Source organism: Melanotaenia boesemani, chromosome 1 (assembly GCF_017639745.1).
Source record: "Melanotaenia boesemani isolate fMelBoe1 chromosome 1, fMelBoe1.pri, whole genome shotgun sequence".
In the NCBI taxonomy this organism is placed as follows: domain Eukaryota; kingdom Metazoa; phylum Chordata; class Actinopteri; order Atheriniformes; family Melanotaeniidae; genus Melanotaenia; species Melanotaenia boesemani.
This window is the reverse complement of record NC_055682.1, coordinates 25,151,184-25,175,981: the sequence shown is the minus strand read 5'-3', so window position 1 is coordinate 25,175,981 and position 24,798 is coordinate 25,151,184. Positions and strand designations below refer to the sequence as shown.

At 35.3% G+C, this 24,798-nt stretch overlaps 1 protein-coding gene across 1 annotated transcript; it reads right to left on the bottom strand.

Annotated features, from left to right (window-relative positions):
* Positions 1 to 661: 661 nt before the first annotated feature.
* chs1 (chitin synthase 1) lies at positions 662 to 24,445 on the bottom strand. Its single transcript, XM_041980670.1, has 35 exons — positions 24,347 to 24,445; positions 24,124 to 24,203; positions 19,719 to 19,854; positions 18,202 to 18,387; positions 17,765 to 17,966; positions 16,236 to 16,396; positions 16,033 to 16,108; positions 15,586 to 15,704; positions 15,058 to 15,235; positions 14,065 to 14,161; positions 13,752 to 13,848; positions 13,460 to 13,581; positions 12,681 to 12,776; positions 12,258 to 12,422; positions 12,015 to 12,162; positions 11,264 to 11,329; positions 10,919 to 11,091; positions 10,712 to 10,770; positions 9,652 to 9,852; positions 9,387 to 9,555; positions 8,734 to 8,849; positions 6,763 to 6,942; positions 6,563 to 6,667; positions 6,245 to 6,362; positions 5,620 to 5,701; positions 5,314 to 5,546; positions 5,027 to 5,151; positions 4,742 to 4,823; positions 4,256 to 4,409; positions 3,953 to 4,057; positions 3,659 to 3,769; positions 3,085 to 3,222; positions 2,913 to 2,992; positions 2,483 to 2,549; positions 662 to 1,115 (listed from the first exon to the last, which is right to left on the bottom strand). Exons 2-35 carry the CDS (start codon positions 24,168 to 24,170, stop codon positions 1,047 to 1,049), a joined length of 4,263 nt encoding a protein of 1,420 aa, XP_041836604.1. The 5' UTR covers positions 24,171 to 24,203; positions 24,347 to 24,445; the 3' UTR covers positions 662 to 1,046.
* Positions 24,446 to 24,798: the final 353 nt, after the last annotated feature.

Here is a 24,798-nt window from a genome sequence, read left to right as displayed (position 1 = left end):
GAACAAAATGCATTTAACATTTTTTTTTTTTTTTTTTACACAACTTTAATGCTAAATTTGATCACACACACAGATTCACTGCAGGGGTACAATATTTTCCTGCATCAGATAAAATATTTACAAACCAAAGACAGTATTTTGTTAACTTGGATAAGAACATGCATATGAATCCATGCTTATGTGCAGACCTTGGTACATTTAAATTATGTTTAAAATGAAACCTGATCATATTTCAATCTGGAATAACAGTATCCAAATTACACTAAACAGTGAAATATAAAGTTTATTTCTGCACAATACTATGCAAACGTTAGAGTACATATACTAGAGTGACACAGATTCCTTGGAACACATTTGATCAAACAGAACTATTTATAAAAATCTGCTGTCCATTAATTTCAGGATCATTACTGTAAACTAACAGATTGTGACTCGGACACTCATTCCATTGGGGGGTGATTCTTTTGTATCTTTGTGTTAAATAACACCAAAATAGTTTTATACTGCTATGCACAATTTGTGGAACGTCCTCCCAAGTTGGACCCTGGATTTGGATAGTAGCATTCACATAGTCTGCAAACATAATGCATTTAACCATTTAACAAAGAGAATAAATACAAATCTTAAAAGCAAACATTCATAGATAACGTGGTCATTTAAACACCACCAATGAAATCATGTTGAAACCCACACTCGCAATCTCATTTTGCATTGTCAAATAAAGCTTATTTGATCTGTTAAAACTGATTTCCCTTGTGCATTTTTGCTCCTGAAATGGATTTCACTCTAATCTCCTGCTGGGAGACCAAACAGCTGCTGCAGAACAGATGAACTTCATTATTTTTTGTTTTGGCAAGTTTAAGATGTGCCCTGTCTTAAAAGTGATAATGTGATGAAACAAAAAACAGAATATTTAATACATTGTGAAAGCTGAAAGAAAAAAGCTTGGGTGGAGGAAACAGCCTTTTTTTTAGGCAAAAAAGCTGATTTGTTGCCTCTGATGATGCCAGTGTGGGATTTCTTGTGTTACAGCTGGTTGTTACTGACTACAAGTCCTCGGTGGTGATAGAAATGGCATATTCGTTTGCTACAGTGAGTTCATCTTCATCCTTATCCTAAATAACAAAAAGGAAGAAAATTAATGCCTCATAGACCACATTTATAAACAAATGATTATTTTCTAATATCAAAGTTTCTAACACTTTAACAGAGCTGACAAGGCTGGCTTTAAACCTTGTTGTGCCTTTCTGTTACAGTTTCACAGTGCAGTTTAACGACAGGTTCAAGTGTTCAACCAACATAAAGGGAACTTGAGAGATTTATCACAAACTTCATTATTTTCTTATTCTATTTTACTCTTTTTTTCTACGTGAACAGGAGCTGGGGGTGTGAATAAAGTACAGTGTTTGAACTTTCTCTTGTATCTATGATTAGGCTAAAATTTGCACTGAATCTGCAAACCCTTAAAGATTGTTGTCAACTAAAGAGCTGCTAACAGTTTTTGATTTGTTTTATTCCTGACTGATGAATCGTTAATCTTTAAAAATGTAAAGAACAGTTTTCACTTTCTTGCTTTTGCTAATTATTACACCTTTTATGTTTTTTTCCCCTCAGTTGCAGGACACCTGGGAAATTGAATGCAATTGACTAAACAGCTGTGCTGTAAATTCTTAAAACCAGTTTTTTGTTATTTTTATATATCAAAAGAGGTGATATATACTGTATTTATTCTGTTTACCACTGAGGTCACAATGTGTGGTAATAACTGTTTATTTGAAAGATAAAATCTAAATAATCTTTGTGTTACAGTAAGTTTTACAATGTTAAAATGTATTAATTTAAAGATAAGAGACTTTAGAGTACCAATGGATAAAGGTGCAAAGACTTAGTTAAATTAGTAGATATACTTTGTTGCTTAAATTTCGTGAATAAAAAAAACTACTGAAGAAAAAATGAAAGCAGGATAGAAATCTAAAATGTATTTAGGCATACATGATTTTTATTAACTGTGCCACAACTAACCTATTAACAGAATTTATATCATTCCTAATGCTTCTTTTAATTTAGTTTAGGTTTAGGTTTGATGCGTCTCTAGTATTTCCTACAGGTTCAGATATACTTGAATGGCATTAGACTTCCATTTAAATGCACACAATCCAGTTTCTATTTTAAACACACCATAATCTTCATGACTAGATCAAAACAACATCTGAATGCCAACTATAGTTTCTAAAATTTTTAAATCGATGCAAAAACTACTTTAGTTTGTACTGTGATAAGGTTTGGGTGTCTGTAGTTGCTCTCCTTGTGTTTTAGTGGTTGATGTGTATGATTATACTATACTTTTTCTGATTCACTGATATAAAATCTGTTGACAGTTTGTTCTTTCTTTAATATTATGTTGAGGGGCTCAGGTGGCTCAGCGCCTGAATATAATCAGGCCAAGCTGATTGAGTGTGTGGGTTTGAGTGTTGTTACTTACTTCATCTCTCTCTACGTAATCTTTCTCTGTGCTGCGATAGGAGACAACATGGATCAGAGTGTAGACCCTGCAAACAGAGAGGCACAAAGATGAGACAACCGCCAGAAAGATGGGGACATCATAATAAAGAAAGAATGGACACTTATTCCAGGAAGAATGAAAGATTTCACTATACTGCTCCATAAAACTCTAATGTGTAGATTGTAAATTCTCTGCTTATGGTAGAAGGAAGAAAACATTTGAAAATGTTTGAACATTTAAATAAAATTTCTCTGTAAAACCTGCAGGACCTGAAACAAGAATTGTTCTAACCTACAGTACTTCTCAAGCTCAGCAAACTTTCAGTGTTTTAGTCAAATTTAGATTGATTTTACATCTGTAGAAACATACAAGCTGAGTTAGAAGTTGTGTGAAAGTTGTGTTTGTGTACCTGTGATAAAGCATGGCCAGAAATTGGACAAGGAGAAGAATAGCAAAGGACAACAAGAACATCAAACTGACGGGCTCCACCTGTCAGAACAAAAAGATAGCAATGTATTCAAGAGGACTTGGCAGTCTTTCTCAAACCAAAGTCTTGAACTGTGACTGTTGCATGTCCCCACCTTGAGGTACTCTCCGGTAAGATTTCCTGATGATGTGTATTTGGGGATCTTGATGCTGATAACATCATTTCCAATGGCCTGCAGGAAAAAGGTAGCCACCACCCAAAGCACGTTGACGATGAAATACAGGAACACTGCCTGTAGGGAAGAAATACCATTTTAAAGATTTCCCTTAACTCTTCATTTTTCATAGTAGCCATATCGGATGCATATAAATCTGTCCTGTTATCCTCCCATGTGACTGGGAGAGATCTCTGGTCTCATATGACACAAATGTGGGAACTAATATGGCATCAAATAATACACCTGCAAGTAATTTCAAACTCAGCAAACCTCAAAAAAGAATGTTGAATGTACTTTTTGCCTTTTTGTTCCTGAAGTTATAACACATGCACCAGTTTTTAGACAGTGTTCAGTCGTCCACACACCAAGCCAAAGATCAACACATATAACACATTTGAATTGTCTACTAGTTCCATGTCTTAGTTTTGAACATCCAGGCAATAAAGAAATTTGACAGAAGAAATTCATGCTGCAGAGACAGTTAATGGACCAGTGCTTGAAGATTGTTCACCTTGTTGCGCAGTGACTTGAGTTCTCTGATGACGTCCTGTTTATGGTCTTCTGATTCCACAATAGGTTTCAAGTAGCGCTCAAGTAGTTTGTTCCAGAAGTCATTCTCACCCTAAACACACACATATATGTACATGTTCCTCTTTTTAGGATTTTTAATAGTAAAAGTACAGCTAAATTAATCAGTATATTTCATGTCTTTATTTAGCATTTCTCTGAAGCTGTTTGAAGCATCCATCCATCCATCCATATGTATTATTTTCTTCTCAAAGAATTAACCAATAAGATCACTCACCTCATCTAGTTTCTGTACAAGTGGGGCAGTTAGGGTTTTCTCAATGGCTCGTTTCACCCTCTTTTCTAATCTCATCATTCGATTGGTTTTCAGGATTTGGCGAGCCTGAAATATAAAGTATGTAAGAGATAGTCTTCCCCTGTCCACAGTAGCTGTTACTGTTCATAAAATGCAAAGCTACAGACATAAAATGAACTCAAAGAACGATACATCATCTTTTAAAATATTGAAACCAAAAAAATCAAATATTTTTTTAATAACAGCGCGTTGTAATTATGTGTTTACCAAATCAGTTACAATCACCTGCTTTGTCAGTGCGAATTGCAACTCCTCAAGCTTAATTTGTGGCAAAATATCTTCAGGTCCCACTCCACTGAGCTCTACATTAAGTGTGTCGGTTAACATTAGGACCAAGTCGTCACACACTTCATCATCATTTTTGTTGCGGAGTGTGTATCTGAGGAGAAAAGAACAAAATAAATAAAATAACTCTGAATACACATTTGAAAATCTGTGATAAAGGAATACAAGAGTAAATTGTTTTAGAACTTAGCAATAGCAAATGCACACCTGCATCATAATTACATAAAACGTTGTGTTTATTTATGACATAGCAGTTAAAATTATGGATAGATGGTTTTGATTTGTCCATAGAAGGAAAAGATGCTAATTTGTGAATCTCTTTTCAGACATATTATATGTTTATATTGTGCAGCAGCCATTTAACATTCTGTCCATGTTGTTTCAAAACAACAACTAAAGATTAAGAACAGAAAAGTCCATATTTACTTTATTTGTTCCTGTAGATTTCTCTTCATGTTGGCATAAGTCAGCTTCTTCAAAAACTCTTTTTGTACTGGCTCCACCCAGTCTACAACACGCACACACACACACACACACACACACACACACACACACACACACACACACACACACACACACACACACACGCACATACATCAGTAAAACTATTTTAGAATGTTATATATTATGCATATATTGTTCTACATGATAAAGTGTATGAATTAGAGTGGGAAGTATTCAAGACAAGTGAACCTTTCAAGTGCCACTTACCTGCGACAGATTCCTCTTCCATTTCCCCTAAATTAGCATTCATGTTGTCATTATTATTATCATCATCATCGTCACTGTCTTCATCAGATGAGCTTAATAAGCTCTTTTTCTCAATGCTGTCATCACTGCACACAAGCACAAGCATATTTGTCAGTGTTTGGCAATATGAATTATATGATTAAAGTGTTTTTGTCCTAACTCATAGTGACAATATAACTTCTCATGAACTGACCACAATATCAGTTGGATAAAAAAATCCATAAAACAGGATGTTGGAAACTGAATACCTGTGAGTGGTAGCGAGGTCGCTGCTTTTTGACATGCTCCCTTTGTGGTCCCCAGCTGCAGAATTTTTAATTTGTTCTGCTTCAGTTGTCATATCCAGTTTGTTTTCAGGCTCCAGTTTTGAGGCTGGCTGTAAAGGCAGTTCTTGGTATTTGGTGTTTGTGAGTGCTTGGACTTGCTGTACAGTCTGACTTGTGATCTGTTGAAGCATCCGATTCTCTGTTTCTTGGGTTATCTGCAAAACAAAAGAATACATTAATCCATCTGACCACAAAAAAGGTTTGAGTCTAGTTGTCTGGTAGCCGCACCTGTATCTTCATATCCCAGCAGCAGAGTGCACATTTTCTGTCACACAGAACGTTATGGTATTTCTTTGTTTCTCCTCCACCCCTAACAAAGACAGAGACAAAGAACATGATGAACGATCAGATAAAAAAAGGGACATGTTGAGGGACTGTCATGATGCTGATTGGTATGATTAGAAAATAAACTGATTCTCTGATTATTAACCAATTATCATTTCTTGTAGGTCTTCTTCAGACAAGTAGCAGGAAATGCATGATTTAGTCAGCTAAATATGACATTACCACCTTCAATTAACTTAACAATGAACACTCAGTTAACACAACAAAACAAGCACTCCTGCTGTTCATGAAGCTAAAGGAAATGTCATCCTGTGTACTCACAGTTGTACCAGTTTTGTCATTGCCACACTTTTTTAAATTAAAAGTTTACTAATATAACACTATGAATGATAAATCAAGGAATCACTCCATCTGTTATTAATTGATTGTTGTAATAATATTTGGAAAAATTATGCTATTGCTTAATATAACAAATTAAACATGCAGTAATTAAAATTTCAATCACTAATGAAAATCTTTGTTTGCAGTCTGAACCACATAGGTTCTTTCTGACAGCTTCGACCATTACTTGTTGGATTCCCTTGTGCCCCAAGACACATTGTCCATGTTAACCAGTGAGTAGATGGTCAGTAGAAGGTATCCACTGGGGATACAGATGAAATACATCAGACCATAGATAATCATCCCTGAAGGAGAAACGTAATGCAATGTGACTGAGAATATAGATAAATCATAACGTAACATAACATAACATAACATAACATAACATAACATAACATAACATAACATAACATAACATAACATAATATAACATAACATAACATAACATAACATAACATAACATAACATAACTATATATATATATACATTTATATAACATACATACCAAACTCTTGTGGGTGTAGTATAGCTGTCACCAAGTACATGACCGTCATAGAAACCAGAAACAAACCAGTAGGGGTCAAGAAGGTGCCCTGCATCACCATATCACCTAAAATGAGCATGAGGTATATGAGTCTATATACTATCTCTTAACATTTTTTTTAATGTCCATACAGTTGTGAAGACAAAAGAAAAAAACCACACCAATGATAGAAAAGAAGGATGCAGTCATGAGGAATGCATAAAGAACACTCATAATGCCAGCGATTGTGATTTGGGTGTTGGCCTTGGTTATGAAGCAGATGATGATGTAAAACACGGGAGGAACACTTGCAATGATGATAGACGTTGTACCGGCAAGTCTGAAGATAAACTGAAAAGCACCTGGAAGGAAATGACATGGAGAGAGAGAGAGAGAGAGAGAGAGAGAGAGAAAGCAGGTAACTGTTAATACCAGAGAAAGCTATTAGTACATAAAAATCAGTAATGTAGAACTGAGAGATGAAGCAGGATCCCGATTTCACAGTTACAGATAATTGTAAGTCTATTGTTCAGCTGGTTAGACCACAAATGTTTTTTTTTTGTTGATATTGATTTGTTTCGCTTTGCCTTTTTTTGATGCCTTAAAAATTTATATAATATTATGTGATGCATATTGTTGCCATCTTACAAAAGTTCACATCTTGATGACTATTATATATCTAGAAATTTAATTACCTCTGCCAAGGTAGAGGTTATGTATTCTGCAGCATTCCTTTGTCTGTCTGTCTGTCTGTCTGTTAGCAACATAACTTATAACTTATGGACAGATTTTGATGAAATTTTCAGGGTATCTCAGAAATGGAATAAAGAACAAGTGACTAGATTGTGGGGGTGATACAGATCCCTGCCTTGATCCAGGTATTTTTTCAAGGATTCTAGAGAGATAATTTTGCCATTAGAGTTTCTGAGAAGATAACACGCTCTGATTCGAGGGAAGAAAAATAAATTTAGTAAAGCCGTTTGAGAAGAGTCACATATTTATTGTTGCAGGGTCAAAGGTAATCAGACGACAGGCTGATAAGCACTGTCATAAGCAGGTGTGGTCAGTTTCCTTGTTAATTCATAACATTTTATTGGGGTAAAAGGTAGCATGCGCTAAGTGTTAAACATTGTGTTTGTTAGCTGTTCCTGGCGATATTTCTTAGACACCTAAAATTTAAAAGAACTTAATGGGAAGAGAAATGTATGAAGTATGAAAACATTATAGGAGCGGTGTGATGGAAAGGATTTGCACTGCTGATGATGAATGTGTCTGGTGTTAACTAGTGAGTGATAACTTCCAACATAAATAAATAAACAAATAAATAAATGGGTGAATTGGGGAGTTTACAAAGCTAAATTTGATAGTGCTTCATAGGACAGTTGGTAAAGACAAGGGGCATACAGTGAAAGCTACCGAAGAGCTCATGACAGCATAGATGTGGAATGTGACCCGACATCAACATAGATGAGTGTGCTTTTCTGTTACTGAAGACAGAACTGAAGATAGTGAAATCCTGGCAATAGCAGCAAGTGCTTCTGTTACCATGGGGAGTATGCAACAATTTTTTCAATTGCTATTTCCCTTTGACCTCTATAAAAAATTCACTTTTTTTTTATCTAGTTTCAGTGCAATAAAACACCAACCACACGGTGAGAGCAAACATGCCAACATCCTGAAATGTTTGTCAATGAGAGCTAGGTTTACTTTCTGATTTACTTGCTGCTTGGTTGCATCTTGTCATCAAAACTACTCGGTTAGGTTTAAGAAGGAATTGTGGTTTACTTTAAATATTCAGCTTTCTTATATTAATTTAGCACACTGGATAATTTGACTATATTTACTCATTAAACTGGAACCTGATGCTAAAGGCCTCCCTTTATATTGATTTAACTCTAAGGTGCTCAAACAAAACAGCAGGATGACAAAATATGAAAACTGCACCACTGCCCAAATATTAAATGATCAGACTATAATTCACAATTTAATGAAGAAATGTCAAAGATCCTGCTTGAAAATCAATTGGATTAAATTGCCTGTATTAAGTTTATATATTCAGCCATTACTATCTTGCAACATAACATAAAACAGTTAGGGCGTTGCAGAAAACTTTGTGTAAAAAGGAAAAGGAAAGTATTAGGTTGTAAACTTACCTGCTACCATCAGAGTCACAGAGGCTGGCCCCAGGATAGAAGATCCAACAGTGAACATTTGATAGAAGATATAAAGCCTTGAGATGGACGAGTTTCTCTTCACCGTCTCTGCGCCACTATAATCAAGTAATAACTACATAGTTAGCATATGTTACAACAATAAATACCTGATTGAAGTAGATCTTGTTGGTTTGACTGGAAATTCTAACAAATAATATTCATCATCCATCAATTCTCTGTACCACCTTAATCCAATTCAGGATTGCAGGCGGGCTGAAGCCTAGCTGCTATCTGCTGAGAGGCAGGGTACACCTTGAGCAATCCATCACATAGCCAACACAGAGACATATGAGATAAAGACTCACTCCTATGGTCAATTTAGAAACACCTAGCATGCATATTTTTGGACTGTTGGAGGAAGGTGGCGCTCCTGGAGAGAACCCACACATGCACAAGAAGACCATGTAGCTCCTGCTGAGGTTCAGACCAGGAACCTTCTTGCTATGAAGTGACAGTGTTAACTGCCCCATCACAGTGGCACCCTTTATTCTTTATAATATCATAGCCTTTGATATGAGCATCCAGTTTTATTTCCAGTCAAATTAATGTGAGCTAGATTGAAAATCCCACTATGATTATTAAAGATTATTGACCTGTGCAAAAGGTCCAGTGTATTGGCCAGTGTAGATGGTCCCCATCGTCTCCTTTGGTTGTAAAACTCTTTGAACTCCTGTGGTGAGTTGGTGTATGCATCTGATGCAGCGTTGTATTCGACTCGCCATCCTTGTTGCAGTAGCAAAGTACACAGCCAGCGATCCTCCCCTGGAAAAGCAAGAGAGGGAAAAAATATACAGTTAAAGAGAAAAGGTGAAGAAGCTAACGCTGGTGAACTAAAACTAAGTGGCTGTGTGTACCAACCTTGGTCATATTGCACATATTCTGAAGCTCTTGTTGCAGTTGTTGTGTACCTCTTCAAAACATTGTCATCCATTATGGCAGACCCCCTGAACAGACTGAAACATCCCGGACTACACAACACGGAGCCAAACACATGTTCAGCTGTCTTCTGAAGCCAGTGGCCTACTGCGTATTCGAACTTCTGGTACCACACCATGGGTCCTGAGAGGGTTGTGAAAAGAGATAAAAAAGAGGTAAAAAAAAAAATGAGAAAAAACTTAAACAGAGGAAACATATTCCCACTCAGTAATGTTGAAAGAATTTTCAGTTATTGTCTACTGATGTATCTTGTTCAGGAGATGTGGAAAGATTGGCTTTCAGGCAAAAATGTCTCTGGACGCTGACTTGAATAATAAAAAGAAGTTTATTACAAAAGTTCAGACATCAAAACAGATTTCTGCAGAAAAATCTGGAGGTCCCAAAACCAGAACGAAGACCTAAAGACCTGATGTGTCGTTCTGTCTTATATAGGGGTTTAAACAAAGAAAATTCCTCAGTCCTGTGTCCTCCAATCATAGAGTTTGCCTATAGGATGCTCATTTGCATAGAATGCATGTTCGTGTGTGAATCCAGTCTGTAGGACAGAGAATCTTATATGGTAAAAACTTGAGTGTGTACCATACAAATGCTATGCTTAGATCCCTCACTACCCAAGGTGGAAAACACTGGGTAAACATCATGAAACTTCTTATGAGGACACACTACATCCACAAGAAGATTCCCACTTCCAATAAATGACCATAAAATGGGCTAACCAGGTTACCTATGAATGAATTGTTTGTACTATTTGTGAAGGATGGAGGAAAAATGACTCAAGATATGTCACAGTATTTACCATTTAATCTCACACAATCTCACTCAGCATCTTGAAATTGTCAAAGAACCACACATATCACTGATTTTATCATTTAAATTAACTAAATTTACTAGAATAATCTATCTGTCTATGTGTGTCAAAACAGAACCATACAAAAAAAAAAAAAAAAAAGAGGGAAAAGTGATAAAAAATGTGACAGCTTACCCATGCCAGTAGGATGGATTCTACCACATGCTGCACCTACATTGTCATACATCCTCAGCCTGTTGGTTAACGAGACATTTTAATAACTATTAGCAAAACAAAACTATTAGCAAAACTTAAATGTTCCCTGTCCATGTTTTCTTTTGCAAAATGTTGAGATTCTGTTCCTGAGCCACAATAAAATAAATCAGTTTGTCTGCTGCTGACCTGTCAACAAGCAGAATCACTGCTTTAGGTTGGAAGTCTGTGTCCCCGTCCAGAGCCAGGATGTATGTGTTGTCATCTGAGATCAATTTTCTCTTGCTGTCATTGTCATACTGAGGATTTAAGAAAATCTCACCATCCATAGAGACCAAACTGTCTCTAGTGTTGTTCTGCCTCTGAATAGACAGATAGATAGATAGATAGATAGATAGATAGATAGATAGATAGATAGATAGATAGATAGATAGATAGATAGATAGATAGATAGATAATTACATTACAGGAAATATATACACAATTGATAAATCAGAATACATAATAGACAAATGAATGAATCATTAAACTTACTGGGATCTTTTGAGGGTTCTTGGAGATGTAGCCCTTCCAGCCGAGCAGATAATACATGTACATTATCTGAAAATCACCAAGAAAATCATGAAAAACAAGGCATTACAAACAAGGCTAGTTAAAATAATCTCTTTGTGCAGCCAGACTATCATTCTGCTTGCTATGATTCTGGACAGGACAAATTAGTAAAATTAAAAAAAGAACAATAAAATATGATGATGGGCTGTATTTAATCTAGTTCCTGATTTGATTAACCCCTGAAAAATAAGTTATAGGGCTGGATTTAGGGGAATAACATTGAAGGTAAGACAAATGGATTTTATAATTTTTTTATGAAAAATATCTCAAATCATAGCTAAACATTTTCCAACAAATTTAGCATATAGAAAATATTCATGTTCATAATCAGTACTGATAAGTACATGGAAACAGAACTAGTTCTTTATTTTGAAACAGAAAGGAGAGCCTAATGTTCACAGAAAGTCACATTTGATGTAGGAACCAACATTAATTGGTGCTAATGGGAAAAGATCCTGCTTGACTTTAATAGACACTTTGAAAGTCCACCATGCAGTTTCCAGGCCTATGTGAGAAAACGTAACACTGACACACAAACTTGTAGTGGTCCAGTGAGTCCAGTACATTCTCTGGCATGAGTTGGTATGTGAAATGGGTCCATTGAATTATGTAGGAATGAATAAATAAAAAATACAGAGAAAAATGGACACACGACACCACTTCTTAGCAATACCTGGGACCATCGTTTTTTGTTCCGGATTAGTTTCTTGTCTTTTAGGTGAACAAACAGCATGTTGCCTTCTGGCAAGACAAACAGCAGCCTTCCACCATAAGGAGTCTCAACGATTGACACTTCATCTGGCTCTTTGTTGGTAAACACCCTGAATGAAAAAAAAATCACAAGATGATTTGTTAGAAACAGAAATACACAGGGACACTGATATCAGTACAACTTTATATAAATGGATGACCTTACCTATAAACCTCTAATACTACGTGGATCAAGTCATTGACATAGGAATTGACCAGCCTCTTTCCTGTGCCTTCTTCGGTCATAAAGGCATCGTCCACATAAACGTGATTCTCAAAGTCAAAACAGTCCTTGTGGTCCTCCTTTGGATCACCTCGATAGCGGTCCAACCTAAAAAAAAATAGAGAAACAGACTTATTGCAGCAAAACTGCAAAATTTCTGTCTGTGCTGGTAATCAGAGCATGAACAGACATATTGCAAATTTAAAGAGAGGCAAGCTTCATAACAAGTGTTCATTGTTTGCCCAATGACATGTTAAATCAGTAGATGTGAGCCAAAACAATATTTTCAGATGTTCTAAAACACTGGTTAAACAAGCCCACGCTATGTGTGCAGCTTCAGTACAATGAGTGTGATGCGTCTCTAACCTGAACATGGATGTGAGAATCTTCAGCATTTCATCATAGGTCTCATGCCACATGGTAGCACAAAGATAGATCACAGTTTTCTGGAGCTCATCTTGGCTGTGGAGTAGAGTAAATTGGAGAAAATGGGATTTTAGTACAATTTTTACACATTTCATGTTATGAATATGCACATCAAGGGGGCATCTGTTACAGAGAGTCTGTACTGTTGTAAACCCAAGATTTTATACAATAATCTCATGTGTCAACTTTGTAATGCAAAAAATGGACTTTCCAATTATCAAGTCTTCACATTTCATCATGACAGCAATGTCTGTGAGTATTGTTATAAAGATACATGCTTTTAGATATATTAAGGTATGAGGACTTGGCTTCAAAAGTTTATCTTCTACAAATGAAATAATTTGTGTGCAAGTACGATCCAAGAGGTCTCTGTTCAGCTTTGGGTTCTGCGTACAATTGTCAGTCTTTAACCCCTTTCACACACACACTTCTTTCAGTTATTCTGATGACATCTGAGTTAGTTATTTAATATACTTCTAACCGTGCACATAGGGCAAATATTACACACATCAGAGGGAAACTGAGAGGGTCTGTAACATTTCTGAATGACAGAGTATCATAACATTCACTCTGAAGAATTTAACAATGTTGCCTTTCCCATGTCTGAAAAGGATTTTAAAATATTTTTTCTGATTAACATGATAAAATAGACTATTACTAAGGTAAAATAAAATAATGAATAAATAAAAAATGGAATTCTGTTTTATGACCCCTCTTACTTCTCATAGTTTTGTGCTTTTGGAAGCTTCATCTTGGTGTTGAGCAGAAGAGACAGATCGATGAAAGCAGATTCATAGAGTCGACGGACAAAAAGCTGAGAGGTCCTTTCAATGCGCTGGACCTAATGCATGATGACAGACACATGCTTTAAGGTGTATATTTTTTTTTTTGTCTAATCTTAAGATAAAAAGCATGCACACTGTAATGTGATTATTTTACATTTGTTACAGGAAGCGATGCCATTTTACAGTAAACTTGAAATTGACATGACTTTTATAAAGAGATTAATACCTTGATCTTCCATACGTAGTAGGTACATGTGACAAAGCCTGACCACATACACACTCCCTCCAGTGCCAGCATTGAAAAAGGCCACTGCAAGTAGTAGCTGTAAATCAAACAATGCATATATTTTTAAAAAAAAGGGGAACAGATTGTAAATGTACAATATGTCTGTGCATGGATCACCCAGGACATTGCACAATGTTTACTTTTCAGTAATCTTATTCACATAAAAATTTACACACACAAATGGGACACAAATCGGATAAATGCTAAAATTGTAAATGCTAAATTCCACTCACACGTCAGAAGAGTGACATACCTGTTGAGTGACGTCCGACAGATGCTCCTGGTAACCTCAAGTAAAGCCATAGGAGTTGTATTTTTATTGCTCAGGTGGATCAAGCTTTCACAAAAATCTGCCAAAGTTTTAGGAAGAATAAATTAATGCAATTTTCTTAGGTCATATAGAATTTAGGAATATTCATTTGCCTTCCCAAGTAAATACATTTTCTTTACAATTCACCAAGTAGAAGACGGAATCAATGTAATAGGGGGCGAGTGGGGGCATTAAAACTGGATCAAGACAGGGCTCGCAATATTTTCTTTTGTAAGTTTTCTAGTTTCTTTAAATGACTGTATCGTATCGGGATCACAAGCATCATAAACAGTTGTCCGTGTTTTAGTCTCCAGGCTATTACACAGTTGCTTCAAAGTTCTCTTGTGTAATACTTTGGTTTTGATCTTACAGTGTGAAGGTGCAGGTTTCTGTGCCAGGTTAAAGAACAACACAATAGGAAAGTGGTCAGATATGTCTGACATGACTGTACCAGACTCCAACACAGAATTTCACATTTTTGTGACATTATTATCAATGATAGACCTGAAAGGTCAAAGAATGAAGTTAAATATTAGTTTAACAATTGAGTGTTAGAATGACAAGGGTCCTCAGAAGAGGTGGGAATTTCTTTTATGAGCCATTTATATTTATGTTTTGTCTTAAAGAACTTTTTAGTGGACTGTTGGGTAACCTACAATCTTATTGATTTAAATTCTAAAAAGAGGCTAAGCAAAATGCTAAAGTGATGTGGGTTATAAGAAATATTATTACTGGTTGGGGACAAAGTACGAGTGGGTGTGCCCTTAACTAGGGTTACTAGAAGAGAAAATCAGTGTTATTGCAGCTGGATAAGTAACTAGCAGAGTCAGTTAGAAATATAAGACTTCAGAAGCTTCAGATGCAAGATAACTCCCACCATAATCCCAGATAACAGTGCATGAAAACAAAAACAAGCGCACAAACAGAAAGACTCACCTGTGATGCTCCCTTGCTCTGCACCAGCCAGTGATTGTGCCTGGGTGATGAAAAGTATCAGTCCCAACAGCAGCACTGACGGTCCTGTGCAGCATACTGGTAGCGCAAAACTCATCCTGACAGCATGGATCTTACAGGCCACTACACCAAACCAGTGACAGGCTGCTGAGCAGAAAGCCTGTAACAGAAGACAAAGTGAATATTAATTAAACCTGCTGCATTTTAATGTCAGTGGTACAGAACAAAATTTTACTCTTTTGTATTTTAGGTTGAACCGATACAACAGCAGTAAACTAAGAATTAGGGGAGTACAGAGATTCCTTTTGAAACATTAGATAAAGAATCTTAAAAAAACATAGTGAATAACAACAAGAATAAATACACACACACACACACACACACACACACACCCACACACACACACACACACACACACACACACACACACACACACACACACAAACACACACACAAATATGTAAATTATATACATCTGTGTCTTTGTTTGTCTGTCATCTTTTAATTCACCTGTAAGAAAAACAGCACCAGTCCAGTTTGCAGGAGTTCCCATTCATCGCCTTGGAGGTTAAAGTTAGCCCAGATGATGGATTTGTCAATGAGCACATAGTAGATCAGGTATACTGCCCCTAAATAAAACAAAATATTTAGAAAACTGGTAATAGAGTATGAACATACGATGTTAATCTAACAAAGATACAGTGAATGAAAGTACATAAGTAAAATATTACTGGGAAATTCAGCTGCTTTACGAAACCATAAAACATGGTTCATCACAACTGAAAAACACTGTCCACAGTTTATTTGGATCCTTTACATCAGAAAAACTGGTTTATCATCCAATGGCAATGCTTAAGATGATATTGTTAGAGCCTATGCATGGTAAAACACAATAAAGTCTCATGTATAATTTCCCACTACAGTTTACTGACACAGAGATCAAACGTAGATAATTACCTATCACCAATATCCTCAGAATGCTGCTGATGACAAAGACAAAATCCCTGAAACCGTCTAATTCTGACAGAGTTTCCTGCGGGGTTAAATGTGAAAAAGGAGTCACAGATCATGTCACTTTAAAATATTTATCATTATAAAAAACACACACCAAAATCTATTAAATGTCCAGCTAAAACATTTTCTCTTAAAACTAAACATACCTGCATGTTGTTTGAAGCCTGCAATGGATTTTCCCACCAGCAGAGGGAGATTAGAAGTGAAGAGAAAATTCCAATTCCCACATAAATGTAGCACTCATAAGTTTGATTTTCCACATACGATGTCACACGGACATAGTAGTCGAGGGCAAGGAGGCAGTAACCTGGTAATTAATTACACAGTCAATCAGTTAAGCAACTTGAAATTAAAAGTGTCTCATTCATTTTTTTTTTTGCGTTTAGCTTAAAGAGTTGGACCGTATTATGGAAAAATATCAGATGAACGACTGGCTTTATTTTGCATTTTGAGAATAAAATCAAAGTGTCCTGAATGAATCCATCAAATAGGTTCAGGAGAGTAACTTTAAGTTTTCTCCTCCAGAATACACACAATTTTCAGTGCAATTTCCTTAAGAGGAACAAACTCCAAACTGAAGTAATGTTTCATCAGTTCATTTACACATTTAAGGCCGTATGTAGAATTAGTGGTAGTTTTAACTTTCAGTTTTGGCTTCATTCTTGGAATTGCATTTAAGTTTTGCCAGAAACATTGTGCCAACATAAAATAGTTTCCTTTTAAAGTGACTTCTGCATATAAAAATATCTGGGCGCTGATATATGGATACAGGCTACTGGGTTAGAGAAACGTTATGGGCTGGAGAGATAAGACAGTCGCTGAAAACTAATGGTGTTTATCTGATTTTGTTAACTTAATTGAGTCTATAATACGGTCTCAAGGAAGTTCATTCACAAATATAAATTTACAGACAGGATTCTGTGAACACAAATTTTTTTTTTTTGTTTTATATGAAGGTAGACATGAAAATGCAAGAGCATCAGATGGCTAAATCCCCCCCCCCCCCCATATTATTTTCTTTTCAGCCAAATGATTGTCAATGGTCAAAAATCATCTAAAAAGTGTTTTTTTGTGTGATTTGTCTCTATCTACCACAAAATGTAGAGTTTGTAGACTTCAATTTGTATTTTAATGTTCAGATCCAGACATATAATTTTTGACGGGACAGTTTATACATCTTACTCCCTTTATCTGAGACAGTTGTCATGATAAGTGTGGCAAATTCACAAATTAAAAATTATAAACACAGAGCTGACTGATAATCAAACAGTTGCATTAGTTTAGTGAATAATCTGAAGGCAGAACATAGGAGGAAGAAAATAACTGTCAACTCTTCACCCGTTTGGCTTTATCCACCTTATTACATTTAATTTAGGAGACACAAAGGATTGACAGAATGGAAATAAAATTTAATTTTGGATGTCCTATGAGTTTGAACATTAGATTAATGTTACATGATTTTTATGGAAAAGTGCCGTTTTGGTTTGTAAACATGATGAAAACAGTATCATGGTTGGTTTTTCTTTTACCAAATTCAACACCCCACTTTACCAAACTGAAACTGTGAATGCAGAATTGATCACTGCAATATACAGTGCAAGTCCATTTGTAGTACTATTAAAAAAGGAGGGAGAGACAATATTCTTTAAATAGTAAATTCAAGGAAGTTACTCACCAGCCACTGTGAGAATGAGGGAGCAGACTGGGAACACAATTTTCCAGGTTTCTCTTTGTAGTCTGAATACGATCTGCAGTATTGCAGAGACAATACAGACTCCCCCACTGATGAAGAGGTTAGTTAGCACGTCAAACTGCGGCATAACAACGAGGACCAGGACTGAAGTACCAAGAGACACCAGACATTCAATGGCACAGACCTGCAAAAAACACAAGATCAACATTATATCGTCAAATTCAGTTTTCACTCCCAGATTCATACAAGTCATTTTTACACCTGTAGAGAACTTCATATTTTATTCATATTTTACACTATACAACTATTTCTAAGAGTCACTACATATTCATGTAAAAATTTAATGGTTGACTTTATTACTATGATTGGATGCCAGTAAAAGCAAGTCGTGATACAATTAAAAATTTAGAGCAACCTACAAATGACATGGTCCTCAAGTTGGGCTTCACAAAGCTCTTGAAGGCACATCGCCACAGGGATTTCATAAACACCAGGAAGTTGGGGCACACCAGGCAGAAGACCAGCATCAGCCTGTAGAACTGTCTTTCCTTATCGCTGCGCATAGAACTTGAACTGGACAATGTTGACAGAACCAAAAGAGAGCCCTGAATGGAGAAACAACCCGAATTATTTAAAGAGAGCGTCATAAAAAGAATGTATTTTAGCTCTAACTGTGATCCTTTTCTAACCTTACCCAAGTAGTTTTGTTTTATTAACCTACATAAGAGATAATACAGTCTAAACAACCAAGAAGCAACAAAGTTTTGTTGCAAGGAAAAGTGTTTTATTCCAAACCATGTTTTTTTTTATTGCACTACTGAAATAATGTTATTGTCTAATCCCAGCCAGAACGGCAAAAAAGTATTTTAGCACTGTGTTATCTTGTTATAAATTAAACATATTGTGTTCTCAATTTCACATCACTTAAAGGCTTACGGGAGAACATGTTTCACTTAAATGCACCACCATCCTTCTTCCTCAGGGCTTTGTGGCTTGTTGAATGAACAGCTTGACACCTCCATGTAGAAAGGCTTATAAGATGTATTTCCTTTCTACTGCATGTAGGTGTGCTACTTCACAGGGCACCGTTATAATATATACCTAAGGGGGTCACCTATATCACTGTTACAGTTGGAGGATTTTTTTAAAAAAGAGAAATATTAGTAAAATGAGATAAAGTAAGGTTGGCCTGTGTAGACCATATTTTTTTTTCCAAGTTAGTTTTAGTAAAAGTTGGGTTATAAGCTGACAGGTTTTAGTCAAAGGTTGCAGTCACAGTGGTAGATCAAGTGCTGTTTTTTTTTTTCATCCATATTTCAAAACCATTTTAATACAAACAGCCTTGAAACTCAGCTGCCAGCAGAGAGACTTCACATATGTGAATGAAATCATATCGAGCACTTCTTTCTCTGCAAAGCAATTTCAAATCTGAAACATGTTGTGAAACAAATGTGGGGAAGAAGTGTGAAGTTTGTGTATGCTGCAACAGACACCATAACTGAACATGAGAAAAATAAAATAGTATTGTTCAATGCACCAGTGTTTGAATCAGACGTAGTAGTTTCAGTATTCCTGACAGAGGTATATAAAACTAAAAATGAAATGGGATTTTCTAGGCGAGATCAGAAATGAAAACACCAAAGTAGCTGAATCCAACAACAATGAAAGCATACCTACACTCCAGCTGAGAATGAAAACCTGTACCATTGTTTTTATTTTTTAATAATAAAAACCATTTAGATGTTTTGGATATTTTGGCTGCATTTAAAGTTGCTATTAAACATTACATTTATTTTGTGTATAATACCTAAATTTCTATACTGACGTTTTAAATCAAATGCCAGGAACTTCATTTTCATGCTTTACCATCTCAACACCAATAATTAATAAATTAATAACATCATTTATAGATTATCAGACAGAAAGAGATTCTTACCTTAGCAACAACAGCACTGACCAACACGGCTATGCCCACAAAAATAGCCACCATGTACTGGGCCACCAGAAGACAGTGTTGCTTCTTCTCCTTCTCCGCTCCAATAGGGTTTAGCTGGAATGGATCCCATGTGTCCCTGAAACACACATTACAATGTTTGTGGGCCACAAATATTCACTGAAAAAAAAAATAAAAATAAATAAATAAATAAAAATAAAAAATTGTGTGAATAAAGATTGACTCAGTAGTTTAATGGTGGAAAGATGTAGCAGTAAAGTTTAAGAACCTCTCATAAGGAAACTAACATAATATGACTGTTTTGAATATATAAAATTTTTTTATTGATGTCGTCAGAGGTCAGGATAAAGACTTCCTTTAACTTTTCTGTGTAAACAGTAAACTACACACAATACAGCTCTCTTAAATATTTTTTTCTGTCTTGGATTGTTTTTGGAAGAAGCAAGGTGGATCCCAGGATCCCTGGCAGGATCCCAGGCCAAAGTCTGACTAAAGAAACCATAGTACACGGCAGACATCTTGAAATAGAAGGGTGGCATCTAGATAAACTTTACTGTGTAATGTGAAAATGTCATTAGGTGATTCAGCCTGTAGAATACCTCTGACTGTACCTGTGTAACAACACCTATGCTGACATTTAGACTACTCAAGTCTAGCTATCAGCATCTATGACATCCCTCATTGCTGGCTGATTGATGCCTGTACAGAAAAAAATGATCAGGGTGGGGTTTTTTTTCTACACTGAATTGATAACAGTGTAATGTTTGACGTTGCCATAGAAAATATCAAAACTACAGCTGAGTCCAGGTCCAGAATGGCCACAGCCACGCTGGCAGAAGTGTTCAGGTGAGATGAAAGTGCATGTTTGCAACTTACTCTTCTCTTAAAAGATGTGTGGGAATTTTACACAATCATTACATAAAAACAACTGATTTTAAAAAAGCTTCATCACATTCAGGAGTGTGAATTATATTTAAATCCCCATAAAATCCTGGGTCACAGCAATTATTTTAACTGACAACCTTTAAACTACACAATCACAGTGTTTGTTACTGCGAACACAAAGAAGGATTATATTACAGAGCGTTTCTCAGACAGCACGTTAAGTACACAAGCTTTTATTTGGTATAATGCATATTCCAAAGTACAACCTTAAGAGAGTCATGCTGTCTCACGGAAATCATTGCATTTCAACTATAAAACAAACTTGATTTATAGTCAAGTTTTTTCCCCTTTTCACTTTACTTTTATGAAAGCAAGTTATAACAAGAGTTATAACATACATGTAAGTAACGCTGAGTTGATGTGTAACTCATGTTTTGATGAAAAAATGAGTGCAGGATATATCATGAATATATGTTAGATCATGTAATTATTTCAGATTTCAAGATAATCCATTAATAAGTATTTCAGTTACCACATTAATTCAAATGGTAGCTAATTATCTGGTCTTTACAAAAATAAATAAGAAGATAAACGGTATCAAAATGTGAAGTCTGAGGGGAAACATAAATCTGACAAATTATTAGGGAAAATATGTAATAATGGTTCAGAAATAATAAACCCATTTTTTTCAGTTTTCTGGGTCAAACTAATCGGTTTCCTCAGATCAGTGATTTAAAAAGAAACCATTTGTCTCTGATTTGTATATAAATATACACCTTTTATGAATGATTGAATTATCTTTTAAGTGGCTTCATAAACAACAGTTATAGCTCCTCTTACAGAGAATATAATTAAACCCATAAAACTGAAATTTATATTTTTGTGGAAACCAAAAAATTTGGTGGCAAAATTAATGTGTTGATACATTAGGTAATACTGAATACATTTTTATAAACTGATAATCGATAAAGTATGATGTAATGACACATTAAACTAATAGCTAGGTCATGATAAGCAACAGGAATTAAATCATTAAATCATCATGAGTCATGCATCAATTAAGGATTACATGACTTGTACCTTTATTGTAAAGTCTTACTAATGTCAGTATGTAACACTTGTAAACACATTCAGGTAACACCTTCCTTGTGGATAATTTGCCACAAAAAAAGTGGTCAAGCAATTTACAGTATGAATAAAAATCATGTTTTTTTTTTAATTATTTTATTTTATTTTAGAAACTGAAGATGTTTGAGTGGATTTAAAATAAGTTTCATCTTCAATAGGGCAAAAAAAGCTCTTTGAAGGCAGTTTTTTCTTCCCATTTCTGGAATAACTTATGTGTTTTTATCCCTCATTGATGCCACTGTGGTTTTGTTCCAGCCTCTATGTGAGTTCATGTCCTGACCAAGAGCTTTAGTTGATTTTTAAATAGTTTATTCTATTCTATTTATTCATTTTAGGTAGAGTAGGTTAATTTGCATTTAATTTAATTTCAGTTTAATTGTTGTGCTATTGTCAACACTGTTGTGTTGCAGCAGGAAATTATTTAGTATCTCTTTTATGTAACCTATCCATTGTAGAGTTTTTTCCTCCATGATTTGGCAGTAGCAAACACAAGCTGAACCCTACAAAGGCAAAACAACAACCTCCAAAGATCAATATTTTGACTGTCACAAAGGATCTAACGGGTGTTTACATCTACAAAGGACAGAGAGCATGCTGAACAACTGTCCAGTAATGACTGGATTACTGGTTTTATTTGTCTCAAACTGTCATACGTTGCTAAATCAAGGCAACTGCAGACACTAAGACGCAACTTATGCTGTTTACATGTAGACAGTTTGCACCATAAAGGCAAAAAAGTGGAACAATGCTTATCTGTCTTTTCTTTTCTTTTCTTTTCTTTTCTTTTCTTTAAGAGACGTTTAATTTGTTTTAGTATGTCAGAAATAACAAATTACTCCCTTTAGAAATACAAGAATTATTGAGAAGATTCAAGATTACAGCACTTTCTCATAGCAAGATATATGATTAAACTTAGCAAGAGTTTATTTCATGAGCCTCTTGAAATTGTGACATTATTCATCGGTGCTTCTAAAAGCTCTTGGTTTTTAAAATCAGCATTTTTCTTCTTTAAACCAAGAATCCTGGCTCTGTTTCTGTCTCTGGTATCCCAGTGTAGAGAAGGTGATTAAAGCTGTATGTATTTAACATTTTAAATATCGCCTCTAACAGCAGGGAGTATCAGTGGGGATGACATCAACCACAGCAATAAAGAGAAGCACAACAGTGCACAGGGGAAATTAAGTATTTCCTCACACTGTAAATTATATTTAATTGAAACCTGCTAACACAAGCGAGCAGTTTTTAATTTTATCCAGTACTAATTTCTTTCTCACTAACAATTAACCTCATAACAATGATGAAGAGGTTAATAAAGCTTGATTATGGTCAGAAAGAGAAATAGAAGCGTAGTTTAAAGTTGCTCTCTGAGTCTAATTTATTTCTGTCCCAATCTCAGAACAATGAGAAACAACTTTAAATGGAATCAGTTGATACCTTAATAATCCTGAAGGCAAATTAGATTGTTACAGCATACACTGATTATCCTTATATTAAAATATAAGATACAAACACACATTTTATAGGTTGTGTATATTGACATTGTATTAGATATTAAGCCTCTGGTGCATGAATTATTACAAAACAGTACCACAATTTTTTAAATAAAATATTTTACTTCTACAGACATGCACATTGATGTTTTTCCTGTTTTTAATCTTATTTTAACTTTTACTCAGTGTATTGATTTTTCTGTTTGATCTATAAAAATATTTATAAAATAATATCTTGTCATATATAATATAATATAATATAATATAATATAATATAATATAATATAATATAATATAATATAATATAAATTAATATAATATACATTTTCTATAAAAACACCTGGATCATTTTGAGGCAACCCGTGCTTCTTCCACTTTCCACAGAATTGCAGCTAAATTATTATTTTTTTTCTTAGCCTAACCATACTTTAAGAGTTAAGTTAGGAGAACAGACAAGTGCATGTAAAATGGAAGAAGATATTTGCAGATTTGTCAAACAGCTTCTGGCATTTTACCACTTCCATCTCCAATATACAGTATATATGTGAATAAGGAAACATATATAACAGCTTTGCTTTTCAATGGATATTTCCTCAACTTACCTGCTTAGCACAAGGTATGTAAACTGGAAAAAAAAGCATCTCTACTACGCAGAAATTGTTGGGAAGACTTTTTTGTTCTTTGTTAAATCAGAAAAGCTAATTAAGACGAAAATATTGTTACTGGGTTCACCGGGCTGCTAATAGCCTAAATTAAATTAATTAATTTGAAGTAATCTCACGTCACATACTGCCCTCAGTATCACTTCTGTGACAGAATTACCCAGATTAGATAAAATTAAACAATAAAAAAAGGGACATTATATGCTGTAAGTTCTTACTCACCTGTGTCTTCCCTCTCTTTTCTTTCCTCGATATCTTATGTCCTCCATTGTGCTTATCTACTCCACCGCCTCAGCGGGGACCTGAAATGAATAGTTTCTGTTTGAGTTCCAACATTACAAGATACACGCAGGGCAAAGAACTGAATTGTTTTAAAAAAAAAACCAAAATTATGGTCAAACATTGGAATAAAGTTTCAAAATATTAAAAAAGAGAGAAATATTACCTTGGGATCTTGTTATATCTTCTATTGATTGGATCTTTTCTTCAAGTCTGCAGTGATTGTGATTGAGTCTCTTTTCAAATAAGTAACTTCAGTTCACCAACAAATTTTCGTCCATTCACAAAAACCAGCAAACGTTTAAAGACAGGAGCTTCGTGTATCCAGTGTAGATTGAAATGATGAGAAATGTAAAGCACTGAGTGGGAAACCAACGGCGTCACTCCGTCCGTCCTCTTCAGCAGTTTGTTCTTTGTTCATCTGTTTTTTGCTCTTATCGCTTGCTTATAAAGACGACACCCATGTATACAGTCAGATTGAGTCCTCTGACATGGGTGCGTGCAGATAATCGAAGTTTATGAAAGATAAGCAGACCAGGAAGTATGTGGGGACAGGTAACCATGAAGCTAGGTTACTGTAACCATCTAAGGTGTGCACACACCTTAATTATATAACCA

Excerpts from the sequence above, each read along its gene's own strand:
- chs1 (XM_041980670.1), bottom strand. The coding sequence starts at position 24,170 with ATGGAGGACATAAGATATCGAGGAAAGAAAAGAGAGGGAAGACACAG. Across the intron at positions 15,236-15,585 it reads TGGTGCTGTTTTTCTTACAG|GCTTTCTGCTCAGCAGCCTG; the intron begins GTGAATTAAAAG and ends CTTCTGTTACAG. Across the intron at positions 10,771-10,918 it reads GTGATTCTGCTTGTTGACAG|GCTGAGGATGTATGACAATG; the intron begins GTCAGCAGCAGA and ends GTTAACCAACAG.